The sequence below is a fragment of the Gigantopelta aegis genome, chromosome 4, assembly GCF_016097555.1.
Source record: "Gigantopelta aegis isolate Gae_Host chromosome 4, Gae_host_genome, whole genome shotgun sequence".
Lineage (NCBI taxonomy): Eukaryota > Metazoa > Mollusca > Gastropoda > Neomphalida > Peltospiridae > Gigantopelta > Gigantopelta aegis.
In genome coordinates, this window is record NC_054702.1 from 38,377,972 (window position 1) to 38,398,070 (window position 20,099).

At 39.0% G+C, this 20,099-nt stretch overlaps 2 protein-coding genes across 3 annotated transcripts in view; one reads left to right on the plus strand and one right to left on the minus strand.

Moving 5' to 3' along the window:
- The window catches only part of LOC121369824 (gamma-aminobutyric acid type B receptor subunit 2-like), a 71,146-nt gene extending 55,737 nt beyond the window's left edge, over positions 1–15,409 (plus strand). The window contains exons 9-16 of the mRNA XM_041494898.1: positions 832–930; positions 3,582–3,732; positions 6,714–6,831; positions 9,517–9,624; positions 10,231–10,353; positions 11,589–11,732; positions 13,561–13,749; positions 15,110–15,409. Of these exons, the coding sequence (XP_041350832.1) occupies positions 832–930; positions 3,582–3,732; positions 6,714–6,831; positions 9,517–9,624; positions 10,231–10,353; positions 11,589–11,732; positions 13,561–13,749; positions 15,110–15,229 (1,052 nt within the window). The 3' untranslated portion in view covers positions 15,230–15,409. The remainder of the gene's footprint in view (positions 1–831; positions 931–3,581; positions 3,733–6,713; positions 6,832–9,516; positions 9,625–10,230; positions 10,354–11,588; positions 11,733–13,560; positions 13,750–15,109) is intronic.
- Positions 15,410–18,354: 2,945 nt separating this feature from the next.
- The window catches only part of LOC121370508, a 60,222-nt gene continuing 58,477 nt past the window's right edge, over positions 18,355–20,099 (minus strand). For both annotated transcript variants that reach the window (XM_041495792.1, XM_041495791.1), the window contains one exon: positions 18,355–19,913. In XM_041495792.1, the coding sequence (XP_041351726.1) occupies positions 19,746–19,913 (168 nt within the window). In that variant the 3' untranslated portion in view covers positions 18,355–19,745. The remainder of the gene's footprint in view (positions 19,914–20,099) is intronic.

Genomic DNA, 20,099 nt, shown 5'->3' on the forward strand with positions numbered 1-20,099 from the left:
ATATATATATATATATATATATATATATATATATATATATATATATTACCCATATGGTCTACAATAAACGGTCACATAAATGTCATATTATCTTTATTGCCTGGGTTATAACAATACCTTGAAAACTGTTATTGCACACTACTGACATCACGAGTCGCTATGTATGTATGTATGTATGTATGTATGTGTGTATGTATCTATCTATCTATTTATCTATCTATCTATATACATACACACACAAACAATCTTATTCGTAGTTTATTCTATATTGTACGTTAATGTTATATTAATTTTTACAATTTACTTTGTGTTTCACAACAACTTGGTTTTTATTGTAACAACACAACATTGTATATAGCTATCTTTTTACACCTGCATTGTTTTCACTCCCAATAACCGTGTTTTTTCTCTGTCTCTTCAATATACCACAATAAATAATGCTTAGAAAATGTGTTGTTGCAGCAAACATCAAGATGTTGTTTATTTTGTTTTGTTTTTGTTTTTGTTTTGTTTTGATTCGTTTTTCTCCCGATTTTTATAAACAATATCGTCTTTCAGTTGTTTGCCAATAGTATATCATTTGTCCGCTTGCTTAATTTATATGATATGACATTTCTATAATAAAATATTCATTGAAATACTCTTTGCGTTATGTATGTCTCTCAATATAGTTTTCCTTCCTTCCGACTCATCATTCACTTCAAATATACCACGGAACTAATAAGTAAACAATATATTAAAGATTTTGACCGGTTATTTAGACTCGGGTTTTGCACATAAATATTAAATACAATTCTGATAATGGATTTTTTGTTTTCTGTTTCTTGAAAGACGGCGACAGGAAAGTAGTAGGGCTGTTCGACCCGGATCTCCAGACAGACATCCAGATAGAATGGGAGGTGCAGGATGTAGCTGCAGTATTCTGGAAAGGTTTGTTATCAGTCTTGTACATGTCCTTCGTCTGTCATATGACCACCTTCGGTTGGTCCAGGATCGATCCTCGTCAGAGGACCCATTGGGCTATTTCTCGTTCTATCCAGTGCATCAATTAAAGTTTGTTTTGTTTGATAACACAGCTAGAGCACATTGATTCATTAATCATCGGCTATCTGATGTAAAACATTTTATCATTATGACTCGTAGTCATCAGAGGAAACTAGCAACATTTTCCATTAGCAGCTAGGGATCTTTTATGTGCACTTTCCCACAGACAGGACAGCACATACCACGGCCTTTGACCAGCTGTGTCCAGTGCGCCACGGCTGGTATATCTAAATCCGTTGTATGTGCTATTCTGTCTGTAGGATGGTGCATATAAAATATACCTTGCTATTAATGAAAAAATGTAGCGGGTTTCCTCCAAAAAGACTAAATTTCAGAATTACTAAATGTTTCATACCTAACAGCCGATGATAAATACATCAATGTGCTCTAGTGGTGTCATTAAACAAAACAAACTTTAACCTTAGAGTACCTCCTGGGTTAAGAGTGATGAAAGGGGTTGGTGTTTTGGCAGGTTCGATCGTACCTGAGGGAGGAAACAGGGAGGTACTCCCCCGAAAATGTCCCTTTTATTTCAACAGTGCCTTTTTTTTGCAGTCGGGTCGTTTCCCATATGTTTTTCGTTTATGTTTGTTGTTCAAAATATATTTAAAACAGCTTCAACTATGATCTCTGTTCTAAGGAAATACAAATACTCTTTGGATCGACAGATACTGATGCAAATATATTCAACTTTATTCAACAAGTACTTATGATGTATCTGAAGTTTAGGATGGGTGCTCAGTAATAGATTCTGAAAACGTTTGAAAAAAACAAATCAACTTGAAACAGCAAGTATAATAACCGGTATACCACTGTTTGCATCTAGAACCAAATCGATATATCTATTCCTTTTGCTAGAACAAATGTGTTAAAAATGTTAATTTATACATTCAACAATTGATATTTGGAATAGTCTGGAAGCGGAAATGTGAAATTGTGAACGAATTTTATCTTTTAAAAAAGCAGTAGCACCGGATGTTCATAAAGTTCCCTCATTACATTTATGCGGAAATCGAAAAGAAAATGTTTTATATACCAGATTAAGACATGCCTGTATTACCGTAAATGCAGATCTATAACGCTGTGGTCTTCCTATGGATCTCTCATGTAATTGTGGACATTACTCTGAAAAGCACTCATCATTATTTCTTTGAATGTCAATTTTATAACCAGCAAAGACAAATTCTTTTGACATCTCTAAACAGTTTTGAACCAATTAATCTTCAATTGATATTAAACGGTCGAGACTCGTTTAATGATGATCCCAATAAAAAAATATTTGAACATGTTCACAAATACATTAAACAGACAGAACGATTTGACTAAGAAAACTTTATCTCGTGTTGCGAATCATTTACTTATTTGTTGTTAGTTTTACTATTATATTGTTATTACTTTCCAGATGGGCTGTGTAAGAAGACAAAATGTTAATAATGAATACTGTTAAACCATCGATTACTTCTATTCGTTTTCTTTTTCTTTTCTGTCCTTTCAGTTTATTCAATTGTTTTTTCACAAACGTTTACTTTAATTGATTGATTTATTTGTTGAAAATTGCAGTCGCTATTATAGTACAATTTAATGTTTGTAATTAGGAGAGAGCCTCGAAAGTTGGATAACTTGTACCCAATCCTTTTGTACACACACACACACACACACACACACACACACACACACACACACACACACACACACACACACACACACATTATATATATATATATATATATATGCAATAAAATAGGTTTTCAATCAACACCACCATTAGAGAACATTGATTTATTCATCATCGGCTATTGAATGTTAAACATTTGGTAATTCTGACATTTTCTCATCATTAGCAAGGGATCTTTTATATGCACTTTCCCACAGATAGGGCAGCACATACCATGACCTTTGATGTACCAATCGTGGGACACTGGATGGTATGGGAATTGGGTCCACTGGGGGAGGGAGGGGGGGTGTGTGTGTGATCTTGTGACCAAATCACTAAAAGGCCGTTCCACGGCCACACCACGTCAAGCGCGAACGTAGAAAACGAATCCTCTCTTGGTTGACAAACAGGGCACTGTTGAAACTAAATCATACTGTTTAGCATTTTTCTGGAGACGCCGTCTTGGCCTTGACCGTTCTCCATGTTCGCAGTTTTTTGAGAATTCATTTATAAAAGTAGAAATAGAAATCGGTGGGTGTGGTGGATATATATATATATATATATATATATATATATATATATATATATATATATATATATATATATGACCCATATGGGCAGAGAGAAGTGGAGAAAGAAAAGTGAACCCATGACTTCCCATATATACGTTTTGACGTCATAAACAGTACTTCACTATAGGTGGTTAATTATGTGTAAGAATAGTTTTCATGGCGGAAATCTTTGACAAATGGCCAATTAATCGTTATTTTTCGGGAAAGTATTAATTTAGCACATTTTGTTAGACACCAAATAGGCATAGGTTAAAATGTGTTGAGGTGTCCTTAATGAAAATTTCTTTCCTTTCATGACTTTTCGTACACAGATGGCCGGATACCAACAGATTCCATCCGCTTGATTCTACGCACTGACACCCTGTCCGTGATTCTCTACATCCTGGTATGCGGTACTGCGGGAATTGGCGCTCTGCTCACATGTTGCTTTCTCGTGTTTAGTTTCGTATTCAGGGGGAAACGGTGAGTTTTAGGGAGAAATATTCATTCTTATATTTAGTTTCGTATTCAATGGAAAACGGTGAGTTTAGGGAGACATGATCATTCTTGTGTTTAGTTTCGTATTCAGGGGAAAACGGTGAGTTCAGGGAGAAATAGCCATTCGTGTGTTTAGTTTCGTATTCAATGGAAAACGGTGAGTTTAGGGAGACATGATAATTTTTGTGTTTAGTTTCGTATTCAGGGAAAAACTGTGTTTAGAGAGAAAATACTCACAAAACGTTCCAGGAAAACTGATATGATTTTTAAAATGATATAATGAAAGATATAAAAATCCCGAAATTCCAAGAGAAGAAACATGATTGAGGCAAATGCAGTTTTAAAAAATTGTAACAAATTTCATGAATTAAGAAACATAGTTAAGACTTAATCATTAAAAATAATCATACACAAAGATTAATATCCAAGATAAACTTAAATTATGTTTATTTCATTTCAACTTATTTTTGTGCTTATATCCAATTAAGGTTCAAGCACGCTGTCCTGGGCACACACCTCAGCTATCTGGGCTGTCTGTCTGGGACAGTGGGTTAGTTGTTAGTTGGTTAGTGGTTAATGCGAGAGAAAAGGGTGTATTGGCCTTACACCTACCCATTGAACCCTTGAGAACTCGCTCTGGGTTGGAGCCGGTACTGGGCTGCGAACCCTGTACCTACCAGCCTATAGTCCGATGGCTTAGTCACTGCGCCACCGAGGCCGGTAAATGCTAAACCCCTTAAACATACACGACTGTACTAACTTTCGTAAGTTCGTAATCAAGGCTCAAATAGTGAGACAAAATAGTATACATGTACATACATAAAGGCATACTGTCACGGATTTAAGGACCTTATTTCTCCAAAAGTGGATAATAAATGAAAATTACATCAATGTTTGGAAACCAAATCTGGCTATTGAATCACTTTAACTAAACTCTGATGGAGTGAAATCCATGTCAATCTTCTTGTCAATATTAATTTTTAAATTATGGACCATTGCCATAATTCAATTATAATTTTTTTTTTTTTTTTTTTTACAAAATATCATTAATAAGTGGAGTATGATGGCTACGTAGATTGTTGAATAAAGTACGTTTAGGGACAAATCAAATACATATGTTTCACGTAATATTTTGTTAGGCCATTTAATAGGTCAGTTATCTGTGACAATATGCCTTTAATTTGACAATACTTGTAATTTATTTTGTACCAATTAATTTATATTAACTTTTATCATTACTGTTAATTAATTAAATATCATATGTATAGTACTATATACTAGTGGTTGTAATATAAGATAAAGTGGTATCTAACAGACGGACACGAGTGCACTATTTTTTGTGTTAGGTTTGTCGTTTGGGTTTAAAGAAAAAAAAGAAAGACATGTTTTATTTAATGACGCACTCAACACATTTTATTTACGGTTATATGGCGTCAGACATATGGTTAAGGACCACGCAGATTTTGAGAGAGGAAACACGCTGTCGCCACTTCATGGGCTACTCTTTCCGATTAGCAGCAAGGGATCTTTTATATGCACCATCCCACAGACAGGGTAGTACACACAACGGCATTTGATATACCAGTCGTGGTGCACTGGCTGGAACGAGAAATAGCCCAATGGGCCCACCGACGGGGATCGATCCCACACCGACTGCGCATCGAGCGAACGCTGTACCACTGGGCTACTTCCCGCCTCTTATAGTTTGGTTTAAGTCTTGGGTTTAGCTACTTGCTGCCGAAATGTTCGTTACGCACTTAAGGCCCCGTTCCACGAAGCGATCTTAGCTCTAAGATCACCTTAAGTGCATAAGGTGACATTTCATTTAAGGTGATCTTAGAGCTAAGTTTCTCCTACCCCCCCCCCCCCCCCCCCCCCAACAATAACATTCTCTCAACCCCACAATACATTAAAAAAAAAACGCTATATAATTTACATACTGGCAGTGCAAGACTTGGTCAGGTTTACGACATTACATTACGAAGAATATCACAGAACTATTTGCATCCACATATTTTCAAGGTTCGTCAACCTGTACATGGACCAACTCCGACAGGGGCGGATTATGGGGTGTGGGGGGGGGGGGGGGGGGGGTCCCGGTGGCACGGCTGAAAAAAAACCCTAAACCCACCACGTAGATCTAAATTGATGTCCACATAAAATGTATAATTTAAAATTATAAATATTTACATATTGTTTCGGAACCCACCCACCCCCACCTAAAGCATAATCCGCCCTGCCCGATACCGTGTGCACATAACAAAAATATTTCATATTATAACATTCATAATAAAAACAAATATTATAAACACTTGACAGCCTTAGCACATTGCTTTAGACAGTCTCGGAAAATATTTACAAAATAACACTGAACTAATCAGAAAATACTTATCTTTTAATTTTTACCTTATGCGAGTGCGAGTGCGAATAATTTTTACATGCTCATATACCAATAGAGTTTCGAGCATGTCCGCCCAGGGGCCTGTCTCTGGATAGCCATGGGCTTGTCCCAGGACAGAAAAAAAATTAGCGGACAAGTTTGAAATTTACATCCAAAAATTAAATAGTGGGCCTTTAATATTTTGATGCTCATCTCTAATATAATTAATAAAGAAAATTCTACTCATTAAATTTGGTCGCTAGATTAGATCGGTGGTCAAAAAGAAATTAGTTTTTACCTTATGTAGAACGCCTCCAGTAGCTACAAATTACCTCCCTTGTTATTTCCGTATACTGGGAGAAATAAATTTCTTTCCAATTCGAATCTCAAATGCAAGAAATAGCACGAGCGTAGGAGGGTGCCAAAAAGTGGGGGGTGGGGGGGGGCAAAAGGTGTGTGGGGTGGCACACTTGTATATTTACACACTTTTACACTATTATAAAGCAAATATAAAGCAAAATAAAGCGCCCCCCCCCCCCCCCCCGTTTCCTACACCAGTGAATAGCATGTCGGTTGTGTTCTGCAGGGTGGTGAAGATGTCGTCCCCTCTTCTTAACGTGATGACATTGATCGGCTGTCTGCTCCTGTATGGCTCAGTGTTTCTGGAGAACACACGCACTCTAACAAACGTCTTCACGTGTCAGGTGAGCTACTGAACAGTACACTGGGCAGAGTTTACAAAGCATGGTTTAGAATTAAACGCGTTACTACGAGGGGTGTCCCAAAAGTTTCCGGCCTGACTTTGAAAAAGGTGTTACACAATTCAAAATTTTTAAGTGAAGTCGAACCACATCTGAAGTGATGAATGGTCGATGTTAAATGATTCCATTGTGTACAGCCTATCAGAGCAACACTTTGTTTTTAGGTACCCCTCTGAATTTCACAGAAAATAGATAAAACTGACTGTCGTGCAGTAATTAAGTACTTGCATTTAAAGAAAATGACGCGAAGCAAATTTATGAGACATGTCCGAAACATTACATGATGATGCTCCTTCATACAGTACCATAGAACAGTGGTGTGTTGATTCCACACGGGGAAGAAAGAGTACGGAAGACGACCCACGCTCTGGTCGTCCATGTGAAGTGTCCACTGGCGAAAACATTAATGCTTTCCTTGACACAGTCATGCAGGGCAGGCGAATCACCATCAGACAGTTAGCATGTGTCCATAACATTAGTAAAGCATCGGTGGAACGAATTCTGCATGAGTATCTACACATGGATAAAGTGTCTTCAAGGTGGGTGTCAAGATTGTTAACAGCAGGCCACAGAAACGGGCCAGGATGCACATATCTCGTCAACCTCTAGAGGAATACCGCACTGACGCACAAGCTTTTCTTGCGTATATTGATGAAACCTGGGTTCATCATTTTGACCCCGAAACAAAACATCAAAGCATGCAATGGAAACACCCTGAATCACCCGTTCCCAAAACGTTCAAGACAACCGCTTTCAGTGGCAAAGTCATGGCATCTGTGTTTTGGGATTGTGAAGGTGTTATCATGATTGAATACACGGTCTACAGAAAGGTTCCACAATCACTAGTGGATATTATGCAAACGAGCTTCGCCAGTTCCGAGATCAAATTAAGAAAGAAAAGAAAAAACCGTCGTGGAAAACTGCGAAGAGGTGTCTGGTTGTTTCAGGACAATTCTCCAGCTCATTCCTTGCTAGTTGTGGTTGGTGCTGCCGGTGACTATGACTTCCAAATTCTTGCCCACCCTGCTTTTTCTCCAGATCTCGCCCCCTCTGAAATTTACTTGTTTACTAGGCTCAAATCTGAGCTCAAGGGCAGTACATTTGAGACGGATGAAGAGGTGATATGTGCTGTAGAGGAGTTTTTAGGGGTGCGAGACAAAACCTGGTTTTTGGAGTGGTTAACAATGATGTAGAAAATTTGGCAAAATGGAGACTATGTAGAAAAATGATGGAATAAAATATTTGGTGCGAGCTGCGTTTCATAGACAGGCCGGAACCTTTTGGGACACCCCTCGTATATACGTATTTACAATGCTTAAACTCATGTTTAAAGTTTAACAAATTGGTTTGTTTAACGACTCCACTAGAGCACATTGATTTATTATTCATTGGCTATTGGATGTCAAACATTTGGTAATTTTTGACATATAGTCTTGGAGAGGAAAACCGGCACATTTTCCATTAGTAGCAAGGAATATTTTATATGCACCATCCCACAGACATGATAATATATACCACGGCCTTTGATATACCAGTCGTGGTGCACTGGCTGGATTAAGAAATAGTCCAGTGTGCCCACCGACGGGGATCAGGCGAGCACTTTACCAGTGGGCTACGTCCACCCAGGTTTAATAAGAATAAAAGTTGTTTACACCTACCCATTGAGCCTTGCGGAGCACTCACGTTACTCAGGGTTTGGAGTCGGTCGCTGCATTAAAAATTCCATGCCTCGACTGGGATCCGAACCCAGTACCTACCAGCCTGTAGACCGATGGCCTGCCACGACGCCACCGAGGCCGGTCTCCCTGTATGAAACAAAGAAAGAAAGAAGTGTTTTATTTAACGACGCACTCAACACATTTTATTTACGGTTATATGGCGTCAGACATATGGTTAAGGACCACACAGATTTTAAGAGGAAACCCGCTGTCGCCACTACATGGGCTACTCTTCCGATTGGCAGCAAGGGATCTTTTATTTGCGCTTCCCACAGGCAGGATAGCACAAACCATGGCCTTTGTTGAACCAGTTATGGATCACTGGTCGGTGCAAGTGGTTTACACCTACCCATTGAGCCTTGCGGGGCACTCACTCAGGGTTTGGAGTCGGTATCTGGATTAAAATCCCATGCCTCGACTGGGATCCGAACCAGTACCTACCAGCCTGTAGACCGATGGCCTGCCACGACGCCACCGAGGCCGGTCTCCCTGTATGAAGTCATACATGTAATTATATATGATTTGTTTTTGCAGAATTTATTTTTGCAGAATAATAATATTTCCTCGGTGGTAAAAGCGCTCGCTTGATCGTCGGGCTATTTCTCATTTCAGCCAGTGCACCACGACTGGTATATCAAAGTCCGTGGTATGTGTTATCCTGTGTTATGGGATGGTGCATATTAAACATCCCTTGCTACTAATGGCAAAAAGTAGCGGGTTTCTTCTCAAAGACTATATGTCAAAATTACCAACTATTTGACAGCCGATGATTAATAAATCAATGTGCTCTAGTGGTGTCGTTAAACAAAACAAACTTTGTTTAGTTTTTTTAAATATAAAGCCGATCTTTAAATTATTTGTAAAAAAATAATTTTTATAATTCTTTTATATATATTTTTTTTTTTGAAAGGCAAAAGCTGTATCTCTCACGGTTGGGTTTTCATTAACGTTTGGAGCACTGTTTGCGAAAACGTGGCGTGTGTATAGAATATTTACGACAGGTGCTAAACAGAAAACGGTAAGACTTGTATAAGTAGTATTGGCATTTTCGTTATTTCATACATAAAAAATAATGCACCTCCTACATAACACATTTTATAATACAAAACACAAAACATAATTTAAAAGACCCATACGCCCACCACCCCGAAATGTTTATGGATTGGCTGTCTCTTGTATTCCCCCTCTCCCCTCCCCCCCCCCCTCTCTCTCTCTCTCTCTCTCTCTCTCTCTCTCTCTCTCTCTCTCTCTCTCTCTCCCTATTTCGTTATCTCTCCCCTTTTCCACTGTCTCATTTCTTCTCTCTCTCTCTCTCTCTCTCTCTCTCTCTCTCTCTCTCTCTCTCTCTCTCTCTCTCTCTCTCTCTCTCGCTCTCTTTCCTCCCCCTCTGTGTCTGGCTCTCCCCCTCCTTCTGTCTGTCTGTATCTCTCTATCTATATCTCTTTCTCTCTTCTCCCTCTCTCTCTCTCTCTCTCTCTCTCTCTCTCTCTCTCTCTCTCTCTCTCTCTCTCTCTCTCTCTCTCTCTCTCTCTCTCTCTCTCTCTCTCTCTCATTTTAAGGAAACTTTGATCTTTGTTTTGAATTAAATTCCCTCCATTTTCATTACGTTGCTTTTTTTCCCCAGAACATCCAAGACTTCAAACTGATAGTCTCCGTGTGTTCCCTGGCAGCTGTCAACTTAATGGCGATCACTGTCTGGTTTGTCATCGATCCCATGGAGATAGTGTCGTATGACCTCGAACCAGAGGTAAGGTCGCGAAAAGCATTAAACCTTCACGTTTACCCTCTTTTCAACCTTGTTATAGCTGTTAACATTATATGGTGCCTAAACAAATAATATGGTGCTTGGTTTCGTCATTGGAATATTTAGTACTGCTCATCAGATGTGTTGTTAATATAGGTTTTCGGCCTACTTTTATTTTATATAAACCAAAAAGAATTTGTTTGGCCCACATCTTCCTCTCTCTCTCTCTCTCTCTCTCTCTCTCTCTCTCTCTCTCTCTCTCTCTCTCTCTCTCTGTCTCTCTCTCTCTCTCTCTCTCTCTCTCTCTCTCTCTCTCTCTCTCTCTCTCTCTCTCTCTCTCTCTCTCTCTCTCTCACACACACACACACACACACACACACACACACACACATACACACACACACTTAACATTATCATTCCTACTAAAATCAAAGAGTCAACGGCTTTAAAACAGTATGAGTAACTAGTGATGTGTCAAAAATCGATTATAATCGAAAATTGATCGGCTTGGCTCTACAGATGTAATGATCGATTGTAAAAATCCATAATCGATTCCTCCATTTTAGATGATGAAAGTGATGTAAATATGCTTGAGGCTGTGTTCGTGTGTGTGCATAAAGAACAAAGATATTAAATAGTTTTTAAAGGTGAAATGAGTCAGTTTTAAGGTGTACACGACAATAGGTGCATGGTCCTTATTATTCAAATCCTGCTTATGTTCCTATAATTGTGATTGTGTAATCGAAAGTTGGTTGGTGCCAACCGAGTATATCCGATGGTCGATGGTAAAATTTTAACGGATTCCCAACACTATGAGTAACAGTTTAGAAACTTGGCTTATGTAAGGGGCCGTCCATAATTTTCAACATTTTCACGAGCGTACAAACCGTACACTTTTGACTACCCCCTCCCCCCTCCCCCCTCCCCCCTAAAAGTGTACGTTCCAAAAATGAAAAATGTTGATCGACATTTTTCATTTTCACCCCAACCCCCACCCATGCATACGGTTTGTACGCTTGTGAAAATGTTGAAAATTATGGATGGCCCCTAATGTAAAAATTGATTTAGAAAAATAAAAAGACACCTCTCCCAGTCCAAATATGTCTAAACAGAGAACGGACAAAAGGTTAACAAACAAAACAACCATTATGTTATAACATTCACAGCCGAGAAAGCGAATAAACCAATGAACAGGATTTGGCAAGTATTTTTATATATTTGTTTTACCCTTTGTTCAGATTTATTTTGAAGCAGACATCGAAATTCGGCGCAAAGTTCAGAAATGTGAGTCGCCCAACCAGATTTACTACCTGTCGACGTTATTTGCAATACAAGGCATTCTCCTGCTACTGGGAACCTTTCTAGCCTTACAGACGAGAAACGTACGTATTCACTGAACAGACTTCAAATCTTAGGTTACACACCACCATCCATTTAAAAAAAAAAAAATATATATATATATATATATATAAATGTGTAAATAAATTTAGTATTTTTGAAATATTTTCATCATATCTAAATGTACATGGAATGGACTTTTGCTGTGAATAACACAGTGGCGTAGCGTTGGCGTGGCCACCGGGGCGGTTGCACCGGGCGCAAAATTCTGGACTGGTGGAAGGGACTTGGGGAGTGCTAACAGTCCATTAGTTAGGGGGCGCAATACTTGCCTTGCCCCGGGCGCTTGCAACCCACGCTACGCCACTAGAATAACATCCTGAATATTAGCTTTGATTGACAATTAACATTTTCAGGCAAAGTTCCTTTAAGAAAATATCTTCCGTTATATAAATTGAATAAATACATAAATTTGCTTTCTGTTCCGATCTCATTTTTCAACAGATTTTTTTAAAAACCACGACTTTGGGTAGATTTAGCAAGAGCTGATTTTTGGGGGAGGGCCTGTCCTTTGTTTTGAGCAATTTGTTTACAATTTTCATTTCACGAATGTCAAATGTTTATTAAGGTGCCCTTTTCCGGAGTTTTGCTAGTGGTCCCCTCAGAATAATTCCTGGATATGCCCTTGCTTAGGCAGTTCTGGCCCGGTAATTATAAAACTTTTAGAGTCTAGACTCAAGATTCTAATTATAGAGTCGGATACTTTAATGCCATGACAACGCCATACAAGTGTATGCGTGTGACGTCATTAAAGATTGAATCAGGGTTTGTGCTTATAAAACGTTTAGAGTCGAGACTCAATCTTTAATGACGTCACTCTGATACAAATTGTATGACGTTGCCAAGACGTTAAAGTCTTATACTTTATTAGAGTTTACGTCTGCGAGTAGCAGTTATACCGGTCATACCTTTACACATGTTTGGCATCTATTCCACGCAGAAATTACACCATTAAGGAAGATGGAGCATTTTAAGGACAAAAGAAAATGAAATATGTGCACTACAAACTATAGTTGTTGTACTATTAAAGGGACATACCCTAGTTTCAGCCCATGAAAATGCACACTATGTTTAGTTAATCTACAAACTTGTAACACATTTGGATAAAGTTACAATTGAGTGAAACATGAGTCTGTGACTTTGAAATGGTGAAATACCCTCTAAAAATAGACTAAAACTCAACTTCATAACTCTTATTTCTCAGATGCACGTGCGTTTTTAAAAATATGAGAAATAGATTTTGTGATACATGTATTAAAAACACCAGCATGACCAAAACCACTTCGAATGTACGGAAATTGATAATATAAACAATAAAATCTAAGTAAAGTATTATTTCAGTTATCAAAAACGGCTCTAATAGTCAAAAATATGCCTTAGTGTTTAAAAACTAGGGTATATCCCTTTAATAGTAATACGAATTGTGGTTTAGTCGTAGATTTACGTTTACCTGCAAAACTAGGCTCTAAAAGTTTTAAAAGCACGGGTTCAGGACCCGTGTTTATAAAACTTTTATAGTCCAGACTCAATCTCTAATGACGTCACATGCATACAATTTGCATGGCGTTGTCATGACATTGGTGTCTCAGATTCTATTAAAGTCTCGAGTCTAGACTCTAAGCGTATTATAAGCACCAGCCCAGGTGCTTATAAAAGTTTTAGAGTCTAGACTCGAGACTCTAATAGAATCTGAGACACTATTGTCATAACAACGCCAGACAAATTGTATGCATGTGATGTCACTGGAGATTGAGTCTGGACTCTAAACGTTTTATAAGGTCTGGTTGTGAGACGTCTGTATAATATTTGCAGGTGAAAGTGGACGGACTGAACGACTCCAAGATGATCGGGGTTTGCATCTACAACGTGATCGTGTTGAGCACGCTGGGGGTGATCATGACGCTGACGCTGAAGTACCAAGTCAACCTCAACTACGGCATCACCTCCTCCGTCATCATCATCGGAACCACCATCACTCAGTGCCTTATTGTCGTGCCTAAGGTATACGGTCAGATGTGGTGGACTACAAGTACATGATTTCTAGGAAACCTGGGCCAGAGTACATTATGTAGAAATTGTAATTTTCGTTATTACGAAAGTGTTTAGAATGTAATGTTTTATTTAACGACTCACTCAACACAATTTATTTACGGTTGTATGGCGTCGAACATATGGTTAAGGACCACACGGATATTGAGGGAGGAAACCCGCTGTCGCCATTTCATGGGCTACTCTTTTTGATTAGCAGCAAGGGATCTTTTATATGCACAATCCCATAGACTGGCTGGAGCAAGAAATAGCCCAATGGGCCCACTGACAGCGATCGATCCCAAACCGACCGCGCGTCAAGTGAGCGCTTTACCACTGGACTTCTATCCAATTAAGGTTCAATAACACTGTCCTGGGCACACACTTCAGCTATCTGGGCTGTCTGTCCAGGACATCCAAAGGATGTTTTGCGTTTTGACAAGGTCGTAATGGTATGTTTCCATGCATCACACGCTGCCAGGTGTTTCTTCTTCACGCACGGATCCACAGAAAGGCATCGTCTATATACATATACTGCGTTTTAGTGTACTTTGGAATACCGTAGGCGCCCATTTCTTGACGTTGCATCCCCTCCCTAAAAGTATTCTGCAGCCGCATCTGGTCGTCACTAGATAATAATATGTATATGTTTCAAAATTTGGTACCTAATTTATACAGGATCTTGTCAGCTTATGTGGGCGTATGTTCGTGGCCGAGTACATACGAGTTACAAAGAGTCTTATTTATTTATTTATTTTCATTATTTGGGAACCCAGTGTTGTAAAAAGAACAACCTCCCCTCGCCTCGTCCCTCGTTCATTAATATACTTACCTTTGTTTGACACGCAATAGCCGATCTGTAGTTTTTGTGCTGGGGTGTCGTTAAACATTCGTTCATTCATTCTCCTTAAACAGCCTGACTCTTAAAGAGACATTCCTGAGTTTGCTGCATTGTAAACTGTTTCCGACTAATAAAATATTTCTACGATTAAACTTACATATTAAATATATTTTCTTGTTTAGAATATCAGTGTCTGTATATGCAATGTGTTTCTGCTCGTCTTAATATTTGTAAGAAGCCCAAACTGGATTTTGTCTTCAAATAATTTCGTACGTACGAAAAACAAATATTTTAGGAACTAAAATGAAATTTAACCTAATACAAATATTAGAACGATCAGAAACACATTTAACATACGGCCACTACTATTGTATGCAGAAAAAAATATTGTTTATGTGTAACGACAATCGTTAAAAAGTCTCTGTTTGTCGATAACATCTTAAAACGTGCAGAAAACTCAGAAATGACCATTTAAATATATTATTATTTCAGATGATGGCGTACTGGAACAGCAGGAATGCTGTTGGTGACCAGATGACCGAGGCACGATCTACTATGTCCGCTACTGTGTCGAGAATCTCCACTATACACGAGATGCAACCCCAGACTTGACTCTTACAACAGTTTCAACCAAAGCCAGTATTACACAGTGTCGGGACCATCGCTTATTCGACAAATACAAAACTTTGGTCTAAATCTGAAAAAAACAACTCGTACTTAAGTTGCCGACCTCATGCGAAACTAAAACTGACCTATTGTAAACGGAAATGCATTAAAAAAACGCGCACAACATATGAACTGTTACGCGTTAAGAACACACAACTTGAAAAAGGTGGATTAGGTAGGAATAGAAGAAAAGCTAAGTGAGTCAACCACTTCCAGTAGAGTCACCTGGAGGTATGAACCTAGCTTAACAGTAACTTAAAGACTCTAAACTGACTACTCACGACGTGGAAAAAGGTCACTGGAAAAACAAATGGCTTTTATTTGTGTCATGTCTACTAACAAAATACCTCTTAGACGGGAATGGACCATTAATCTGACAGATCAAAACACCGCTAGTTTTAACCTAACAATAACTTAACTCATCCGGAATGACAATACGCGATGAAATATAAGTTAAAAAAAGAAATAGCATTGGCTGACGTCAGATCTATTACCAATGACGGAGAAGTCAGTAAGATCCGACTGAAATCAGGATGGCTGGTGTCAAGACATTTTTCATTATTTAGTGTCTCAACTGGCCTCAGAAGCATAATAGTTAAGCCATGGTATTGACCTTAAAGTTGGTAAATATTGGGTTCTAATCCCGATACCGGCTCCCATCTAGAATGGATGAAAAAAGACATGTTTTTGTGTTGTTGTTTTTTTTAAAAAAAAACCGCACACAACACATTTTTGCTTACTTATTTGGTGTTGGCCCACACAGATAACCAGAGAAGAAACTCTCATTTGTCATCCCCATGACACGGTAATGTGCATGCCATCACAGCTGTACTTACTCCATTGAACTCTGTCTTGTGCTAGTTTTGATGTAGTAACATAGTCTGGGAGTGGCAGTCCTCTTTGTGGCGGCGAAACAAGGATGAAATATCCACAATCTAATTAAAATTAGCTCCACTATTACATGTGGATCTAACAGCAGCCCGTTGGAGCTCATGTCCAGTTGACCTTTCATTCGACCAATCAAAACCATACTTGCAAATCATGCCAGTGATTTAAAAAGAATTTGAAAACATTCGGGATTATGCCGAGGGTATACGAAATGATTCGGGTGAATTACGAAGTATGCCGGAAACTAATTTCAATATAAAATTTTATATAAAATTCGTTTCAAGACGGGAAAAACCCCGTGATGGTATAGCCATAAAATCTGTTTATACTAGTATACAATCCAGAGTTTATTACTGCACTTTCTTCCCGTGTTTTTTTAATGTTGAAATAGACCAACAAGTTCGCCTATTACATAAATATTCTCGTTTAGAATGTGTATGCTCCCGAATAACGCTATAAACGGCGAAGTGTAATTGGTCGATATTTGAATTGTTATTTATAGATGAAATGTCACCCGGACATGGGAGTCCATGCAATGCTGTTAGATATACCAGGGTAGACCCAGTAGAGCTAATTTTAATCAGATTGAAATACCCAGTAAAGGATCTCGAATTGTGCCACACGTAGCAATTAACCGGAGCAGCCGTTTATTTACACTTTCCAGTAGAAGAGGTTACTGGTGGTACCGACCAGTACCATTCAGGAAGAAAGGGGTGTTTTATTTAACGACGCACTCATCACATTTTAACTACTGTTATATGGCGTCGGGCGTGTGGTTAAGGATCGCCCAGATCACGAGAAAGGGGAAACCCGCTTCCGCCACGCAAAGCTCTACTCTTTTTCCGATTAGTAGCCTATCAATCATTTATATGCAGCATCGAAAGGCAGGATAGTACAAACCGCAGCCTTTGTTACATGTTGTGGAGAAATAGCCCAATTATTGCCACACCGACGAGGATCGATCCTAGATTGCCAGCACATCAGGCGAGCGTTTTACTACTGGTCTATGTCCCGACCCTACCATTAACTTAATGTACCAGTGGTAAAACACTGGATTGGAACTGGATGTAGCCGGGTGAGTCCACCTAGTGTGGGTCATCTTGATCGTCTAGAAATGCACGTTCTAGTGCAAGAAGTTTGCTCAGCAACCAAGATCATGGTGGGGCGGAGGCATGTGTATCTGTAGCAAATGTACGTTTCGTGCTGTGGTACTTTAAACTTTCATTCGCTCGAGGTTTCATTAAATAATACATTAGTATGTGTAGATACAATCTGTTACTAACAAATAAAACTGTAGGACAATATGCAGTGTATATTATTTATTTAAAAAACAAAAACGAATATGCTAACTCGCTCCCTATCCTTCTCTCTCTCTCTCTCTCTCTCTCTCTCTCTCTCGTCTGTCACGCACGTACGCACACACACACACACACGTAATTAATGTTTAATGCACACATACATAAGAAACAACGTTTTAATCAATATATTATGCTCTATATCTGCTACATTACAAAATTCGAACATAAATGTGCTGCTAAGCAGATACACTTATCGCTGTATTGTGTAATAAAACACTTTGCAATCAGGACAACCTTCAGATGTAACCTCGATTTTGATCCGATCGTTTAGAAAATAAACTCACTTTTCTAAAGCCACAATTTACCCCTCCCACATCTCCCCTCCAAAATGTTTGATGAAATAAGTACAAATGAAATGACTTATTAAATATCGTCCATCCCATCGCTAAATGACGGGTCGAGTTACAGTAAATATAACATTTTGTTTTCAAGGATTCCAAAAATTACTTTCAGACCTATCCGTTTAAGGGGATCTATCACTCTCGCTCCCCATCACTTCCGTAATACTAGTTCAAGAAGACTAAATTTAACTCCCTTTTGCCTGTAAATTGTCTTAAATGGCTCCCAATAATCTAAGTTAAGGGAGTAACTAATCACTTCTCTCAATTTTCTTCTTTTTCATGGCGAAGTTTGAATTTCGTTTTGTTTATAAAGCTTTTAAAAATGAAAGTACTCAATATGCCAGTTTTCCCTGAAATAAAACCTAGGACATTATATTCGGCTGGATATTGTTCTATATTCACTGGATCTCGGGGTGTATAACTATAAGCTACTAGTTGGCATTGTGTACCACCGAATTCGTTTTTCGGTACAATTCGTAAATTGGCCGAAGTATTCCGAATGCATCAAGCTTCTGCCAGTTTGTTTTTGCCGAGGGCCCGTACTTATAAAAATATTAAGAGTCCAGACTCCATCTTTAATGACACACATACAATTTGTATGGCGTTGTCATGACGTTAAAGTCGCACACTCTATTAGTCTTGAGTCTAGTCTCTAACATATGTATAAGCACTAGACCAGTTGTCCTATGTTTGGCCCACATAAGGATGTCCAGAACATTATACTCTACCATTGGGATTTTATCTGGTCTTAATACAACAGGGATTGGGATTAATGGAGAATATTACCTAAAATTAATATTTTATATTCTGAAATATCCCACCAATCTCCGGTCGATGGTGAACAATCCTTTAAAGACACGCTAGGAGGTCGCGAACACTTTGACTGGTTTCCATCATATACTACCCTATCACATTCAATTAACATTAGGTGCAATAACCTGTCTATCGATTGCCGCCTCCACTGCTTACAATACAACCTTCCAGTTCTATAATGCCGTGGGCTGTTTATCAATGTAATTGTTTATCAATGTCGTTCAAATGTTTTCACAGGCGTAGACGTATGAAGATAACTGCAACTGAGAAGGGGGGGGGGGATGCATTATGGGGAGGGGGAGGGCACAGTGCATTATCTTCTGACGACTATGGTTTAGTACCACCTTGTACTTTCTCTGTTACTTCTCTTCTTTTGCACGGCTCCTTTGCTTCTCTCCTTCCATATCCATATCATTTCTTATTCCAATTCCACCAGCGCCTCCTGTGTGTCAACTTTCCATGTCCATCATCTCCATCGGTGTGTAGCTCAGTGGTAGAGCGCTCGCGTGAGGTACAATGGGTTGTGCGACAGCAATATGACTGCAATCCTTCGGTATGTACTGTCTATGAAAAAAGTGCATAGAAATATTCTTTCCACTTTTCGGTTGGAGTAGCCCAATTCTTGGTAGCCAGTTTTATCCTTCCCTTTTAGACAGAAATTTTCAAAATAACCATATAATAAACACCAAACAGCAGTAGTTTCAAAATGTGCTAATGTGTTGGTTAAAATATTCCTTTCATTTTGTTATCTTCCTAATTTGTCGGCTCATCATATGAGCTTTCCACATCCCAGTCCTTGTCTCTCCAACTATCTCTCGTGTCCAGTCATACCATAGACCTGCCTCACAGCTGTTTTATTCTCCACTTTATAACATACATGAACAACGGCTTATATAGAGTTGCGCACATCGGTGTTCCATCGAATGGTCCTAATCTTACACCTATAACCGCAGACCAGGATCCGAACGCCCGTGTTTATAACACTGATCCCTACTCTGCAACACCAGATTCCCGGAAACACCCGAATCTTCCCGCCTATATATCTGAGCACGAAGTGTCTGTTTACACGATGTAGATGTTGAAGTTGTCCTGTCGGAAGCAGAGTTGCGCCTCCTGCAGAATGCGTAGTCTCGGTCCCATGGGGATGCCAATGCTTTCCAGGCGTTCTTCCGTCATGTAAGGCAACTCTATCATTCCGATGTGCTCGTTTTCGAAATTCTTTGCGTAGCGCTATAAGAAAGAAAGAAAGAAAGAAATGTTTTATTTAACAACACATTTTATTTACGGTTATATGGCGTCAGATATACGGTTAAGGACCACATAGATATTGAGAGAGGAAACCCGCTGTCACCACTTCATGGGCTACTCTTTTCGATTAGCAGCGAGGGATCTTTTATATGCACCATCCCACAGACA